General features: G+C 42.9%; 1 protein-coding gene across 1 annotated transcript; it reads right to left on the reverse strand.

Moving 5' to 3' along the window:
• Positions 1–12,068: 12,068 nt before the first annotated feature.
• LOC113573521 (serine/threonine-protein kinase pim-3) lies at positions 12,069–15,787 on the reverse strand. Its single transcript, XM_027003827.2, has 6 exons — positions 15,352–15,787; positions 14,885–14,994; positions 14,742–14,792; positions 14,290–14,653; positions 13,164–13,340; positions 12,069–13,050 (listed from the first exon to the last, which is right to left on the reverse strand). The coding sequence occupies exons 1-6, from the start codon at positions 15,437–15,439 to the stop codon at positions 12,866–12,868; spliced, it is 975 nt and encodes a 324-aa protein (XP_026859628.2). The 5' UTR covers positions 15,440–15,787; the 3' UTR covers positions 12,069–12,865.
• Positions 15,788–16,370: the final 583 nt, after the last annotated feature.

Genomic DNA, 16,370 nt, shown 5'->3' on the forward strand with positions numbered 1-16,370 from the left:
GCACACGTGATGACGCAGGCTGTTGGTTCCCCCTGCCTGTCTCCCTCTCTCTCTCTCTCTCTCTCTCTCTCTCTCTCTCTCTCTCTCTCTCTCTCTCTCTCTCTCTCTCGCCCCACTTAATGCCCTGGAAAAAAAGGCTCTCAGCCTTTTCCACATCTTGAATAATTAAGCACTTCTGAGATAAATACAGGGCTATTTTTAGACCACATTAAAAAAGAAAGAAATGGAAAGTGAATAAGAAAAAGAGCTCATGACTCGTTAAAAGTGAAGAGAACAATAGCATGCGGGGAAAGAACGGAAAGGCTCTGAGCAGGAAAGTAGCCACACCAGTAGGCCCATGTTTGAGCAGGCGGTCACACACTGCTCCTCCCCTAAATAACACCAACAGTCAGTGTGTAAACATTCACTACTAGCCTACTAGCTTTTGGCTGGGACTGTCGAGGCTGTCGCCTAGGAATGCGATCGCATCAACGTTGATGATGTTAGTGGTCGGGAGAGGATTATGGGAAGGAGGGAGGACAGGCACCTCCTCTGGAGTCTTCTCTCCTACTGCCATCTGACCCAAATTCAAATCCCCAAAGTTTGCCGGATTTTCCACAAGGCCCTGGGCAGCCACATTCCTGTCCACCACCATGGTTGACTCTTCCTTTCCGTAGCTTTTGCGTTCCTCCGCCATGGCCTGGAAGGAAGAGTCTTGTGAACAGTCTGCACCCGTGTTCCAATGAACAGCCACTGAACAGCCTGAAGTCTCTTTCTGAGGCTGTGAGAGCCAAACATGAAATATAAACACCATGAACTGCACTTGTGTGTGTTTCTACACATGCTCTCTTGTCTAAGAGATATTCTCTCTGATGTCAGTATATGTCACAAAGGATTGTCAAAAACAATCTCTCACCCCATCCACCCACCTCCACACACACACACACACACACACACACACACACACACACACACACACACACACGCGCGCTCTGTCAGGTTCCCATGTTTTCTTTTGTAATTACATCAGCATGGTCAGACCCGTGTCACAAGCGGCAGTTCCACCCACTCACTCCGCATGAGGGCAGATGTGATTTTCATGACATCATTATAAACTTGCTGATGAACAAAGGAAAGGCCTGGCGCAGGAAAGACCAGAGCAACGATGAAGTCATCCCAACAATGAAGTCATGAGGCAAACACCTACCATGGCAACAAGACCCAACGTCGCACTGTTTACAGGACCTGGAATATGCTCAGAAGCAGACTCAGAGACCCAAGCACTCACAGTCAGAGTCCTGCCTTGTCCATTTGGGACTCTCACAACTGCACATAGAAATGAAAACACAGGTGATTCCTCATGTTTTTAGATGTTTTGGCAAGCAAATGATGTAGCAGGTGCCAAAGAATTTTCATGTTAAATATTCATAATGGGACAGTATTTCAGGGAAGCACACATACTAGGCACACTATACATATACATACACACACAAACATCCTCATATACTGGTCTGGTTTTCTACATAGACTATAAAATAACAAGCACCCCCCCCCCCCCCACACACACACACACACAGTCCTTTTGACTGCTGAAAACAGTCAACCTTGTTCCCTTTCACGCACCAAGATTACACACAAAAACAGACGAGAAACATGTGCTGAAATCTAGCACCCAGGTTGGAACATCAGGAAACAATGGCTTCACCAACACACAATGCATTATCACGTGGCATTCATCACCGTCAGCAGCAGAAGCGCCAGTGGTTCAGGCTCATTCCCGCAGCTCTGGAACATGGTGTTATGCTATTGTGTGTGTTCTGCAACATACTCTGTCACCAGCCCTTCCAAGGAAGCAAGCCCACAGATGTCTGTTCTCTTCCCCCACTGATGCTGATGCAGTCTTCTAAAGTAATACAATAGCAAATCATTCCCAGCTAAACAAAGTGTACGCTTAAAGCTCATCACCGACACATAGAAGTGCTCACAGTGCTATTATAATACCTATCCTGGTTCTACAATCAGTTCACATGTGTATACTAAAAAAAAAAGAACACCTACAAGGATTGGGTATTATTTTGTCTGATTTTTAAAATTCCCAAAGTCTTACCTCAGCTGTGCCTGTAACTGATTTAACAGTTTAAATTACATACTGTAGCTGTGATGTGATCATCTAGACCAGGTCTAATGTCGCCAGTAATTTTGAAAACATATGATCACATAACATACATAAAAGTGTGTTTATCTATGTCTAGCAGACAGATGTTGAATACCATTAGCCCCTAGCAACACCAACAGACCCAGGAAGGCATTTAGACCCTAGTACACGCATGGCATTGCAGTTAAACAATATTAAAATATGACACGCAGAAGTCTACTCAACCGTACCAGTAATGTCTGACTTAAAATCTACACACTCAACCACTATTTTTTCTTTACACAATTTTCAGAGTGATTTTAAGGATAAGACATGACAAAGCTTGACTGTGTTGGCCTAGCATTTCAGACAGTGAGCTCTCTGTCAAGCAGCAGCTACTTTCATGTACACAATGGAATTTCCGGCTCAGGTCATGGCTCGGTTCAGATGAACATGTTGGCACCACGCTCGGGTGTAAAGGTACCAGCCTTTAGGCTTTTGTTTCAGGTCTTGTCCTTCTGTCTCCAGTTAGAATATCAGTGTTGTTGAAGTCTTAGTTAGCCCCTAAAGCTCAGATAGAGAACCAAGGCTGAAATATGCAAAAACTGTACAGTGGTGGGCTGAAATAGAGCAAAGTGCAAAGTGTAATTAATGTATTTCATTTTTATTGTTCATTTTAACAGTGAAGTTGCCCACTGCTTGAGGAGCCTAATTACTGTAGAATTAAAGAGAATTTTATGGTGTACCAAATGTGTGTACCTGCTGGGCCGGACTGAAACCAGTTCAGTTTTGAAAATAAACCATTCTTCTTATACAAGACTGAGAAAGAAGGGCAACGTTATCCTTTTATTTTTCAGTTCTGTTTTTCAATTGAATGACCACATGTCTCTTGACCTACTTTGCTGTATGTAACCTCAGAAAGCCTTACATACAAAGCCAGTGCTGGTTTGCCTGACATGCCAAAAGCCACATTCTCATTGGAGGGTTTGTTCCGAGATTACCTATACAGCAAGTATTCCGCCACACCGCCTCTGACCACAGGTGGGACAGGCAACTTAAGGTACATGCCTGACAACAGAGCTGAAGGATAAGAAAGAAAAAAATCCACTTGTTCTTCCATTTTCCACGATAGGCAGGACAATAAATGCCATCTCACACCCACGGTTTACTTTTAGTGTTGTTTTTTAATATTATTTTCTGAGGGGCTGACAGGGCTGCTAGCACAAACCCTGCAGGGAAACGCCGGGATTGTTGGCTGCATGTTATAATACTTGTAACCTATTTTTCTCCTATCATATTCAGAGTTATTGTTGATGTATTATAATTTTTAAAAATCACGCTGCCATGGTATTCTGTGTCAACTGTTCTTCACAGGAAATTCTGGAACAATGAGTCCTTATTATTGAGGGTGAGTGGGCTCATCTCAGAGAACAACCTGTTCCTGCTGAAATCCGATCAGCTTCTAAACAAGAGAACAGTGACAGGCCTCAGCCTTCTCCGCACCAATGTCGTAAACAGAGAGGGGACGAAGGCCACTCACCTTCAGAGGTGAAACATGACGGCCCAGAAGATACCCGTATGCACCTTTCTTTACAATAACAAAAACCCATGCATTCCGGCGAGCCATTTAGAGGAATGGCTTTCTCTGGGCTGAAAGCTGACACTGCTATCCAACTGTCATTCTATCTGCTCTCTCTGCTTTGTAAAAAAAAAGTGGTGACCCAAAACACCAGCGGAACACCAGTTTCGGGCTAGGTGATTACATAAATAACCAGGTGACACAATAAGCTCAGAGGGTGAACGTGAATGTCAACACACACACACTGAGGAGTCAGTGTGTGCCTGTCCTATGTTGCTCTCACTGAGAGAAGCGTATGCATGAAGCAGGCAATGATGGTTGGGATGGTTATGTGGACAGGTGGCTATGCAATTAGGCATCAGTTTTAGATAATAATAATAATTATTATTATTGTTGTTATTATTATTATTATTATTATTATTATTATTATTATTATTATTATAATACATGCATAGATTGAAATAACAACAACAATAATTATTATTGTTGTTGTTGTTGTTGTTTTTATTATTATTTCAGTGTATGTAGCGACTTTCACAAACCCAAGGATGCTTTACAGGAAGAGGAAGAAAAAAATCCTGACTAAATAAGGAGTAAAAAGGAAAGGAAAATGGAAAAAAAGGAAAGTTTCAAGTTGAATTTTAAAGGAAGAGTTAAACAGCTCCGAACAGATTGTAGCGGAGAGTTCCAAAGCTTCGGCGCTGCAGCAGTGAAAGATCTTCCAGCCCTATGAGTGGTGTTTGTGGGACAGCAAGGAAAGCAGAGCTGTAAGATCCAAGGGGGTGAGAGGGCTGGTATAAATAGATGAACTCAGTGAGATATATAGGGGAGGCCATGAAGAGGAGAGTTACTGTAATCATCGCAGGAAAAAAACAAGGCATTTATCAATATTCTTGTGTGATTACTACTGAGCATGGGGAGAAGGCGTGCAGTATAGCGCAGACGATAAAATGCAGTTTTGATGAGTGAGTTAATATGGGACTCAAAGGTGAGTGATGAATCAAAAAGACAACCAAGGTTTTAACGAGCTTGAGCTAACCTAATAAGAACAATAACGTTGAGGGTTGAGAATCCAGAATGTTGCACTCTACTAGTAAAACATTAGTTTTATCAGCAATAAGTTTCAATTAGATAATAGTAACGTAACATGAGTTTTAGATCTGTGATGCATGAATTGAATGCATGGGCAGAAGCTGTGGGGGAAGCAATACCAATATAAATCTGAATGAAGACCTTGATTATCATTTATCTGGCATAGGGGAGGAATATATAAAATGAAAAGAAGAGGTCCAAGAGCAGAGCCCTCGGCTACTCCATGAGTAATAGGGGTAAGGGATGATTTGTGTGTACCTATTAGATAGGAATTGGGTCTCTGTTATTAAGATATGACTGCAAGCAATAAAAAGCTAAGCCACTAATACCAAGAATGACTAGAAAACAGTATGTTTTGTTTTATAATGTCAAAAGCTAATGTGAGATACAAAAACACCAAAATATTGAGGAAACACACATCATCATTAAGACTCAGTACTGTGTAGAGTGTGAAGGCCAGACTAAAAGATTTCATACAAATTATTAGTATTAATCGGTTACTGGTTAGTCAAGACTAACAAAACTGTCTGCCCAAGTTACACCTTAGCGCCACCAGCATGGCAGGACCTGTACCCATAGTTCCTTCACCTCTTTAACATCATCATTGTCTTGACAAATAAGGCTGTCTGTAGTTGTTTTGCCTCTTAGCAGTATGATCATATTGGTTTTGACATCTGTTGGCACATCACACAGGTAGATCTGTCCTCAGTACTCTCGAACACGGCAGCTTCTGTTCTGCCAGTGCATGTAAGCAGTAATTTGATTGTGCCCAGAGATGGCTGGCTTTGATTCATTAGAAATCACGGAGGGCTTGTTGGGCTCCGCTGGTCAAGTGCTAGTAATGTTAAAATTCATTTCAATCACAGCTCATGAGAGTGTGCTAAAAGAGGTACATTTACTGCAGAAAGAAACCAGTGCCAACAGACGCCATGGGGAAAAAAAACAGCAAGTAAAGAAAGTCTGCAGGCTCGAGAGTTATATATCTTGCCTGTATGTGCACATTCTGATGGTAACTCACACTCAAGAAAAAAAAAGGGGGAAATGTTGGCAAAATGCAGATTCTATACAGGAGAAACAGATGGAGGTCCTGTCCTTTGCTGAGAAGAGAAGAGAAAAAGAATGGATTTTTGAAAGTTAGACAGTCCTACAAAAAAGAGATCTCATGAGAAGAAAGTGAGATGAAAGAGGAGAGCAGCTGAACTCACTATCCAGTGATTTCTCTCCCTGAAGCAGGAACCAGCAGAGGAGTGTGGATGCAACCATTTGGAAACACACAATCTAACCTAATCTAACAGGGTCGCATACAGGGCGCCAGTTTTCTGTTGGCATGGGTCCTTCCCACCATGCACAGAAAGACCCTCTACTTTTACAAGCTTTTTCTTTCAAATATCAGGGACATTATTTTGTGGCATTAGCACCTTGTAGCACCTGGTTGTCAGTATCACAAGGTTTCCTGTTTCCATTTCCATTTGTTTTGATTCTTGGACAGCTCCACCAATGCTAAAGCTTTGGTTTGTCAGCTCACAGCCAGCTCATTAATGTAAGAAATGTAAATAACTGCAAATGCCTTAAAGCAGCTTTGTCTTCCGATCTAACATGATTATGCTTCCCTTAGTGATCATCCCAGCAGCATTTGTGGTGCCTTTACTACACAGTTCTGATGTAGCAGAGTAATGGTGTAAGAAAGAAAAAAAAACACTCATATGAGGGCCTAAACGCAAAATCAGTGTTTTCCTTACTATAGCACATCCTGGGTTTTGACCCTGGTTTAAAGTGAAACCATTAGACATGTTTGCAATATGAATCATAATGTGGGTTTCCATAGCTGCAGCAGGGCACAAATTTGACTAATTTTTCACTTTTTTTTACATTTTCGTTTTAGCTTTTGCATAGTGTATTCTACCCAGTCATTTTGACCACTGCTTTCATTGGTCACCTCACTGGGGTGCCAGGTGGCAATTATACAGCGGTGGAGAATTCTGCAATATTTGCAGACGCAGATTGAAATGATGATTGAGGGCAACTGCAGCTGAGTACATTGGGATGGATCCATCTTTCAGGAAACCTTTTTCCCATTTTTGCTGTGAATCTAGCTGGGCATTCGAAACAGAAGTGAGATGCTGGTAGCAGACCAACTAATTCTCATAGTGTTTGGTGTAATTTCAACACTGAAAGTAAACCTCATCTATTGTTTTTCTGGTGCCTTGCCATAGTCAGGGCACATGAAAACATGACCCCCTGGATACTATGCATCCAACAACAGTATATTTAAGTCTATTTGGATCTGGCATGAAGGTTGGTGCACATGCTGAAACCACATGGTAATTCACAGTTGTGAAAGTATCCTTCAAGGACTGTGGAAGTGGGAGTATTTATTCAAGTGTGGCAAGACGTTTGCTCGATGTGGCTCATCGTGGAAAATATGGCAGACACTTGCCATTTCATAACTTCTCGCCTGATACTTCACAATGACAAGCCAGGAATATGTCGGCTGGCAGTTTTGATTAACAGGTCTCCGTTAAGCTTCACTTTTCAGCATGGACTGACCATATAAGCCAAGTGGAAAAAGAGGTGAGATCACAGCTTGTTTTGTTATGTGAGGTTTCTGTGTCCTACATGCAGGAAAGCATACCCTGCTTGTACATCACATGCCGAACAGGGCCACGAATCAGCCCTTTCACTTGTGCAATATTCCCTCAACACGTCACAATTTCTTTTCTCCATGGGGACACAATAAAGACATTCCTCCCATTTTAACAGCACAATAAACATCACCCCCCCCCCCCCCCCCCCCCCACCCACCACCCACCTCCTCTCTATGATTACTGCTTTGCGTTTGACCCTGTTATTACATCTGGAGGAGGGCTAGTCACTGCTGTTCTTCATGCTGTTGTTTACAGGGAATACTGCCAAAGGAAGGGAATCATTTTCCTTATTTACAGTAGTGATCCTACAGTGAGTTCCACTGTGCTCCCATGATTCACTTCTCCTCCTGGAGCACTACTGTGCCCAGCTCCTGAGGGAGTGGCTGAGGTAAGATCACACCCCAGCACGCACACAGGTGAATGCTTCATCTTTTCCCGAACATGGCCTTGTGTTGTTCATTTTAATGATTAAATCATGTTTCATTGCTCCTTGATGCTGGTGATCGATGTTTCTTATCGAACACGTGCCATAAAAATACGGAGTCAGACTGTGCTCATTGCATAATCAGATTTTCACTGCAGAATGCACAATCCACCCATTCTTGACATTATGAGTCAGCCATAATAAATAAAAGGAAAGCATACAGGTGTATATCTCCTTAATCATGTGCCAAAAAGTACAAAGCGACCTCTGTGGTTAGCTTTAAAGGCGCCGTCTGGACCCTGGTAGAAGGATTGTTTTTCTTCTCATCCTCTCCAGTTAGGAAATTGAATGTGGCAGCAGTGACATTCTCGTATTGTTTTGGCTCAGTGTTGGCTACGTTGTGTAAAAGCTTGTATCCCAAGACTACAGAAATCAGCAGTGGCATGACTGGTTTTCAGCTGACCACAGAACAGCGAACGACCTAAGTAGGTTTATAATTGTCATGCATTTGTTATTCATACACAGCTGCTAAACCAGAATTAGCCTAACACATAAGATATTTTTCCTCTCAAAATATCCTATTCAGTCAGACCCTGAACTGATATCAGATAGCGCTAATAACCCTGAATATGTCATACTCTTTTTACCAAACAAATTTTAGCAATGTCCTAAGGTACAAATGTATTAATTGCTTTTGTAAACAATTTTGTAAACAACCCAACATTGTTTGTAAAGTGGTCAGATCATAAAATAAATGTGTTAATTACAGAATTAACATGTTTATTTTATCATATGACTACAAAAATGTTTGGTGCACCGTATGGATCTTACTAAAATCTTTTAAATCTTTCTACAACAAGATTTACATGCCTATTCCTCTGGGCACACAATCAATTTACTGCCCATAATCTATATGTATGATGTACTATGTTTGATGTGCCATACTTCCGTGCATTGGCATTGGCCATTGCCACAATATTATTATTAGCGTTTCTCTTTACACTCTGTTTGTACGTTGCCATGTTTGACTGAGCAGCCTGGCAACCAGAATGAAGCAAGTCTTTGCCAAGGCAGAAGCCTGTGGTGCGGTGTGTCGGCTCTCGGTGACAGGTGAGTCACTCCCCCTTCTTGCAGCCAAATGCGATCCCCCCACCGCCTTGTCTGCTGGCGGGCAAACATGCTGTGCTCCGTCTGCTTCTGTGGGCAGGAATAGCATAGCATGCTCCCTCCCTCACCTCCACCCAAAAACAAGGTGTACAGGCTACACTTGCCCAGAATGGAAGCAGGGAGAGGATCCCAGCAAGAAGAGATGAGATAGTCAATGGAAAGGAGCAACAAGACTGTGCTTGGACTTGACAGCCATAATAATGTATAATGGTGTAATCACCATTGTTTGGACCTGTGTTCTCCAGATTCACTGCTTACTGGTTTAATGGTTGCTAGTGCCTTATGGAAACAACAGCAGAGACCACAAACTACTAAAGATGGGTTTATATACAGATGGTTTCCTTGTCCTCGCATTCCCTGTCTCACTCATTCTCCCTCATCTTTCTTCATGCTTCCACGCTGGTCAAATCTGGCTCTCTGTGTGCCACCCACCTCTCAGTCTGTGCAATCCACAGTCCATAGGCCTGTCTGGCAGCTTCCCCCTGTCTGTCGGGTTGTCAGTGTGACAGTGGTGCCGAGTGGCACACAGAACCCGGTCTTTCACCTCACCCCCTGATCCGCAGGCCCTTGTCACTGAACACCAGCCAGTATTCAAGCCGTCACTCATTTAACATTCACACTTGGAGACGAGAAACAAATCACCAATGTCCAAATAATTGTGTGACTGGTTTTTACCTTTTGTTTTTCTCTGTTAAATTTGTTAAGTGCAGTTGTGTTTGTTGTGTAGTTGTATTATTTCAAATAACATTAAATGTAAATAATGTATTTGTGAAACTGAGGCTCATTAATCCATCATCTGGAGGTTTGGTTAAAAGCATGGAAGATGCAAACATTTTACAAATCTAATCACATGGTATATACTTGTGTGGTCTTCTTCCAATTAAGGAACTGACAAATAACATAAGACACCCATCTGATAAGAGCTAAGCTTTGAGAGGGGAACAGCATGGCATATGTTAATTTGGAGAGGCAGAGACAGAGATCTGCCTCTATTTACATGTCAAAAGCCTGGGACTCAAAGACAATACATATTACCCAGGGTGCATTTTGGAAACAGATGTCATCACCTTGCAATTGGCTTCTGGCAATAAAATAAAGTTAAACAAAACAACATTAAAATAAAACTGCGCCATCGGTTATCTAAGGATGATATTGAACTGATTAAATTAACTGATGAAATTGTCAGTTCATAGTGGATATTTTCAGGGAAGCATGCAGCAGAAATAGATTTTTAAAGATCATTATTAAACCTCATTATGCAAACATCATTTTGCAAGTTATTTTTCATCATTTAAATCATAGTGAGTAGCAAATGTACATGAACCTCTGTAGGGCTTTATTTGTGTTTCTGGCCCATAACTGATTTAGATGAGTTACTGTGTTTTTGTGAGAAGTTACAGCTAGTTATTTTCAGTCGAAAACCTACAAACCTACAATAGTATTTGATGCAGAACAAGTGGATGGCAGTGTTCAGGAGCACCTGCCCAGTCCACATTTTTACTTAGCAACACATTAGGTCCAGGTTCAGGTGTGATGGAAGCAGAACATGAAGTGTCTGCACATCCTGAAGCCATTGGACCACTGGTTCCGAGGTTTTTGACTAATGTAAATGCGCTAAATGTGTCTAAATGTGACAAAATGTATTGCGAATACACCGAATTTTGTTTTTAATGTGTTGTATCTGCTAATAACCAGCCATTATCGGGAAAAAATGTGATAAACTGGAGCGTTTAAAAATTGTAAGGCAGAAGACATGAACCCTAAACTTAAAATGTATGCCTGTAAGCCAAAATTCCAAATGCACAATGTCACCATAGGGGGCAGCACCTTCCCATCAGAACCCTCTCCCCATAGCTCTTGGAAAACACTGGGAACAGTCAGAAGCTGTTACTCACCAGCCACTTTAGTAATAACTCTTGTCGTGGTGCCTGTGAGATGGAAAACCATATTGCCAAACTGACTTAAAGCAGAACTGGAAGTTGTTGCTTTCTTCAGAATTCATAATCAAGAACATGTTTCCCAGAGTAATGGTTAGGTATCTGAGAAAAAAAAGCAAAGTACTTTTTATTCTTTATTTCATTAAGCTAAAGTACATTAGGCACATGCTGTTAAAAGCTGTGGAAGCGCTGAAGTCGTCCTCCCCGTGAAATGACACTCATTCACCCCGTCATCCCCATTTTTCCATGTGCGTATTTACCTATCAGACCAATGAAACGCCACAAATGTTCTGTACAAACAAAACTTTAATTAAAATGTTTTTGTATAAAAATAGGATCTCTGTTGTTTCATACAGTTTGATATCTAAAGAACATCTAACACTGTGCTATGGAGCCAGTGACAACAGTCTTATCCCATCTCGATTTTCTAAAACGCTCCCATCTAGTATATAGAGGTTACACAAAGCCAGACAACATGGACGCAAGTTTTGATTAAAGCCATTTTAAGGCAAACAAGAAACCACCAAGAGAAATTAAAAAACATTCATAGCTCTTCCAATTTAAGTAAACCTTGTTTTATTCCGTTTTACATTGACAACAGCTTCAGTGCATCCACCATCTGTTAACTTGTCCAAATATTTTAAAAAAAAGAAACAAAAATAAAAAAAACAGGAATGCAAACCAAACACCATATAAAGGTATGCAAATTGTGTAATTTAAGCATGGACAATAAATAAAAATAAATAACCACAGAGTGTGGAATGTCTACGTTACAAATAAATTATATGCAAAGAAGAAAAAAAGCCCCCCCCTGCACACACACACGCGCACACACGCACGCGCACTGTACAAGATTATTTTTAAAAAATGTAATATTGCATTGATTGTGCATTTTCACACCCAGGCTCCCCACAACCCAGGAGCCAGGCCAACGTAGCGTCAGCAGAGGGATGAGGAACAGTGGAGAGAGGGGAGGGGCTTACAAACCCCCAGAGGGTACATTGGTTATACAGAATCTCTATACACATTCAGGAGAGAAAAGAAGAGAGACAGAGAGAGAGAGAGAGAGAGAGAGAGAGAGAGAGAGAGACAGAGAGAGAGAGAGAGAGAGAGAGAGAGAGAGAGAGAGAGAGAGAGAGAGAGAGAGAGAGAGAGAGAGAGAGAGAAAGAGAGAAAGGAAGGAGAGGAGCAGTTTTTCCAGACAACCTGTGCAGGCTAAAATGTGACTGAGCAGCGTTAGAAGGAGACGCAGCAAGTGAGTGCGTTTCAAGTATTTCTACTGATCAACCCCTCCCCATTGTAAGACCCCCCATCAGCCCACCAGACCCCCCAAGCTGGCTGCTTATTTGCGTGCAGCGGTCGATGGAGGACATCGGCAGTGGCCGTGCGACTTCCAAACCAGCTCAAGGGGGGGTAAAAAAAAAAAAAAAAAAAAAGCCACACACACACACACACACACACGCACGCACACACACGCACGCACACAATCACAACCATAAAAGCAATGATGAAAGCCCCCAAAAGCAGCTTTCAAAAAGGCACTCCAAATCAAAAATTAAAACATTTAAATAAAAAAGGTGTCCAAGCTCTATGAGAGCAGCCACATCTGTGTAGACTTGCCAGATGCATAAACCAGCGTTGAAAAATGATAATAAAATGATAATAACAATAATAAATAGCGCTGGTAAGTCCATCCAAACAGCAAAATGTTCCCCCATCAGGAAACGCTTTATCAATTATTAAAAAATAAAAAATAAAAAAAGATATAAAGGAAATGCAAACTGTAATAAATTATGATTCCCTAAAAGGGAGGGGTGGGGGACTAGAAGACCTCCATAAGCCCGGTAATGGCAGGACAGCAGAAGAGCAGAATCCTCCCCCCACCCCAAACGAGAGCGAGGGTTTCTTTCAAAGGCTCTCCTTGCTGGAGCTGATGCTTGAAGTGTCCGTACTGATGGTGTGCAGTCGGATGTCGCTTTCTTCCACCTTGGACACCTCAGCTGGGCGCATCCAGGGATGTTCGAAGATCTGCTCCAGGGTGGGCCTGTCCGACGGCCTCGGTGACAAGCACCACTTGATCAACTGCTGGCACTCTGTTAGAAAGACAACGAGAGACAGAGTGACGTTGCTGTTCTACAGTGAAGTCAGGCAGCGGTGGGGTGGGGTGGGGTCGAGGCCAGGAGATGCACAAGACGCAAATACGAACCAGTGGAGATTCGCCTCCTGAAGTAGAGACGGCCCCGGAGGATCTCCTCATCCTGCTCAAAGGGAATGTCTCCACAGACCATGTCATACAGCAGCACCCCTAGCGACCACACGGTTGCAGAGCGTCCATGGTATCTGTGGAAACGGATCCACTCCGGAGGACTGTACACTCTCGTACCTGTGACGCACAACGAGGTGGAAAGAGAAAGAAACGTTGGGTCTTGAACACAAAAGAGGTCAACAGGGTGGACATGAGTACACATGCGCACGCGCACACACACACACACACACACACAAAGCTGTGAAAACTATGTGGGTGGTTGTGTCACGCTCTACTCCAGCACTGCAGCTGATCTGGACTTGTAGCAAGACTCTAATTCTAAAGAATGGAATTAAAAACGGAAATACTCCTTAAGGTTTAAAAAAAAGAAAAGAAAAAAGGCCACCTCACTTATAAAACTCGTGTCTGGTCCTCAGAAGAGCCAACAGCCCCGCCCTTCCCCGAAGGGCAGGAGTATCGAGGAGACCAAACGGCAACCGTAACAGCAACGCGAGCCGTCACGTGAGCTGCGCTCTCGGGTTTCACAACACACAGCTGTTACGTGGCAGCCGATCCGTTTAAATCCGCAGTTAAAAATAAAACACCTTTAAATCCGCAGTTAAAAATAAAACACCTTTAAATCCGCAGTTAAAAAATAAAATACGTCCGTGTAAACGTCCTGAGGTCTATTTTAAAATTCGGACAACTTGAATTAAAAATGGTTTCAATGCGTCGGTTTGCTACTGGTATAAAATGTGTGTTAAAAACACGACACGAATAAGGTTTAAACATTTAAAAAGAAAACCCCACGAACACGTATCATGGGGGAACCTGGACAGTAACACGTATTAATAATGTTGGGAAAATCCGTACTACGAGTACAAAACAAATCACTGCGTCATCACACACACCATACTGAACACCCCCCCCCCGTTCTGCCCTTTTCATGGCAGCAAAATCACTAAAAAAATCTCAAAACTTAACAAACTTCCCCAAAAAATGTCAGATATACAATAGCGAAACATCCTGACCTACGTGTTTAGAGGCTAAGTGATAAGGTTTAGGCTATGTGCGCGGTTGTGCATACCATCGAAGTCGGTGTACACCGTGTCCTTGAGAATCGCACCCGACCCGAAGTCGATGAGCTTTAGCTCTCCGGTGCGGAGGTCCACCAGGAGGTTCTCGTCTTTGATGTCCCGGTGGACTACCCCGCAGCTATAGCAGTGCCGTACAGCTTCCAAAACCTGGCGGAAAAAGTCCCGGGCGGCCGTCTCGTCCAAAGCGCCCTTCTCGGTGATGAAGTCAAACAGATCCTTGACGACCTCGGGTCTCTCCATGACGATCAGCCAGCCGTCCGCTCGTTCGTACCAGTCCAACAGCTTGATCACCCCTCTGAACGAGGAGCCTACTTTTTTCATCAGCAAAATTTCCAGAGGTACCATCGCGCCGTTCTGGGACAGAAATGCAAGAATGCAGTGAACCTCCTGGCGCAACGACAGCTGGGTCTCAACACATTCAAGGAGGGCGACGGCTACTTACAATGGAGCCCCATTCTGTGACCCTCTCCTTTGCCACATGTTTAACTGCGACCTAAAACGAGAGCACAAGTTAAAATCCAACGCATATTTCAAAACTGTATCTAGCTGCTCTATCTGTGACCGAGTCCATCATCCAACTCTTACCGGTAAACCGTCAGAAATCCGATTGCCGGCGTAGACGGTTCCAAACCCCCCGCTTCCTAGCACTGAGCCCACTTGATACACCTTCTCAAAGGGCTCTGGCTCCATTTTCACTGCAAAAATAAAAGCATAAAAGCATGCAAACCATTGGCACCTAATCTTATTTAATTCACTACTGTGCAGTTACAGTCTACAGAGTTTGAAAAGGTCGAAAGCGTGGCTATGGTGAAATGCATAAGACGTGAAGTAGAAAGCAAAACACAGACATGGTTTTGCTTAACATGTAAATCCAACAACAGAAAACAGCAAAGCAGCCACCTGGCCAGCTATACTCACTTAGGACAACACGCCAGCTCACCTGGTCAGCTAACCTATTTAACTCAAGCTTCGATCACGAATGCATAAGGCAGCATTGTAATCCTCGGGGCAGTGTGTTAGTCCAGGCGGGGTAAATCCACCCGAGCACTCACCTTGCTGGAGCTGAATTTTCACCGGCAGATGCTCCATACCGTTCGGGTTGCAGATATGAGAGAAAGAGCCGAACTTTGATAACAACATAATTCAACACGTGTAAATGCAACCTCCTTCCTCTCTCAACAGTGAAGTCTCTATTTGCGAGGGTCCGATCTTTGCAAAACGTTTATTAGAGCACGAGCTACACTGGCAGTCAAAGGCACAGGGTCTTAGCTCCAGTGCAGTGCGCGAGCTCGCGCCGCGCCGCACACGCCGCTCCAGAAACAAGCACGATAAACACAATCCTCCGTGTAAAAAAATCCCGGCCACGCGTGGACACTTGTCCTCTTGATACACAAGCAATGCAGACCAGCGGACGAGGAGGCTTACATTAACACAGTATCACGAGGTACAGTTGCTGTAAGTGACCAGTCACGTTCTGTCTGAGGTTTGGCGCGGACTGTCCCACTTCAACGCCAATATTTTGACGCGTGTACGGGGAAATATCTCTCCGCCGCGCAAATAATTAATCACCCTAATATAACGTAATACATTGTCGTCATTGCTTTGTTCATAGATTTAGAAAAATACAATATCGGCTATATTGCTGTTTTTAAACGCTGCATATTGATTATATTTAGAGTTTGGTGTGACATAAATGGGAACTATTTTGACGCTCAATGATAACACTGTCTAGATGGTGCGTGCTATGTCAATTTGCAAATCCGAGCACTTAACCAATGAAACTGCGTATATAAATAACATTTTTTTCTCCTTTCATCCAATTGAAAAATACACATTATCATAAATAGAAGTCTTTTGATTGCACGTGGCGCCAATTCCCAGGTATATGCAAACTTTTATTTCTCATATTTGCATGGGTTAACACCGAGAATGTAAAAGCCTCTCCCTGTATCACTAAGAGAAAAGCAGTACTTAAAAAGTGGAACACATAGTTGAAAAACGCAGATAAATGCACCAAGACACCACAAATCAAGGAAACAGGGAAGTGGCTCTCAGTTAATAAGAATAAAAT

This window comes from Electrophorus electricus, chromosome 7 (assembly GCF_013358815.1).
Source record: "Electrophorus electricus isolate fEleEle1 chromosome 7, fEleEle1.pri, whole genome shotgun sequence".
Taxonomy (NCBI): Eukaryota; Metazoa; Chordata; class Actinopteri; order Gymnotiformes; family Gymnotidae; genus Electrophorus; species Electrophorus electricus.

Excerpts from the sequence above, each read along its gene's own strand:
- LOC113573521 (XM_027003827.2), bottom strand. The coding sequence starts at position 15,439 with ATGTTGTTATCAAAGTTCGGCTCTTTCTCTCATATCTGCAACCCGAAC. Across the intron at positions 14,654-14,741 it reads TCACAGAATGGGGCTCCATT|AACGGCGCGATGGTACCTCT; the intron begins GTAAGTAGCCGT and ends TTTCTGTCCCAG. Across the intron at positions 13,341-14,289 it reads GGTGTACACCGACTTCGATG|GTACGAGAGTGTACAGTCCT; the intron begins GTATGCACAACC and ends TGTGCGTCACAG.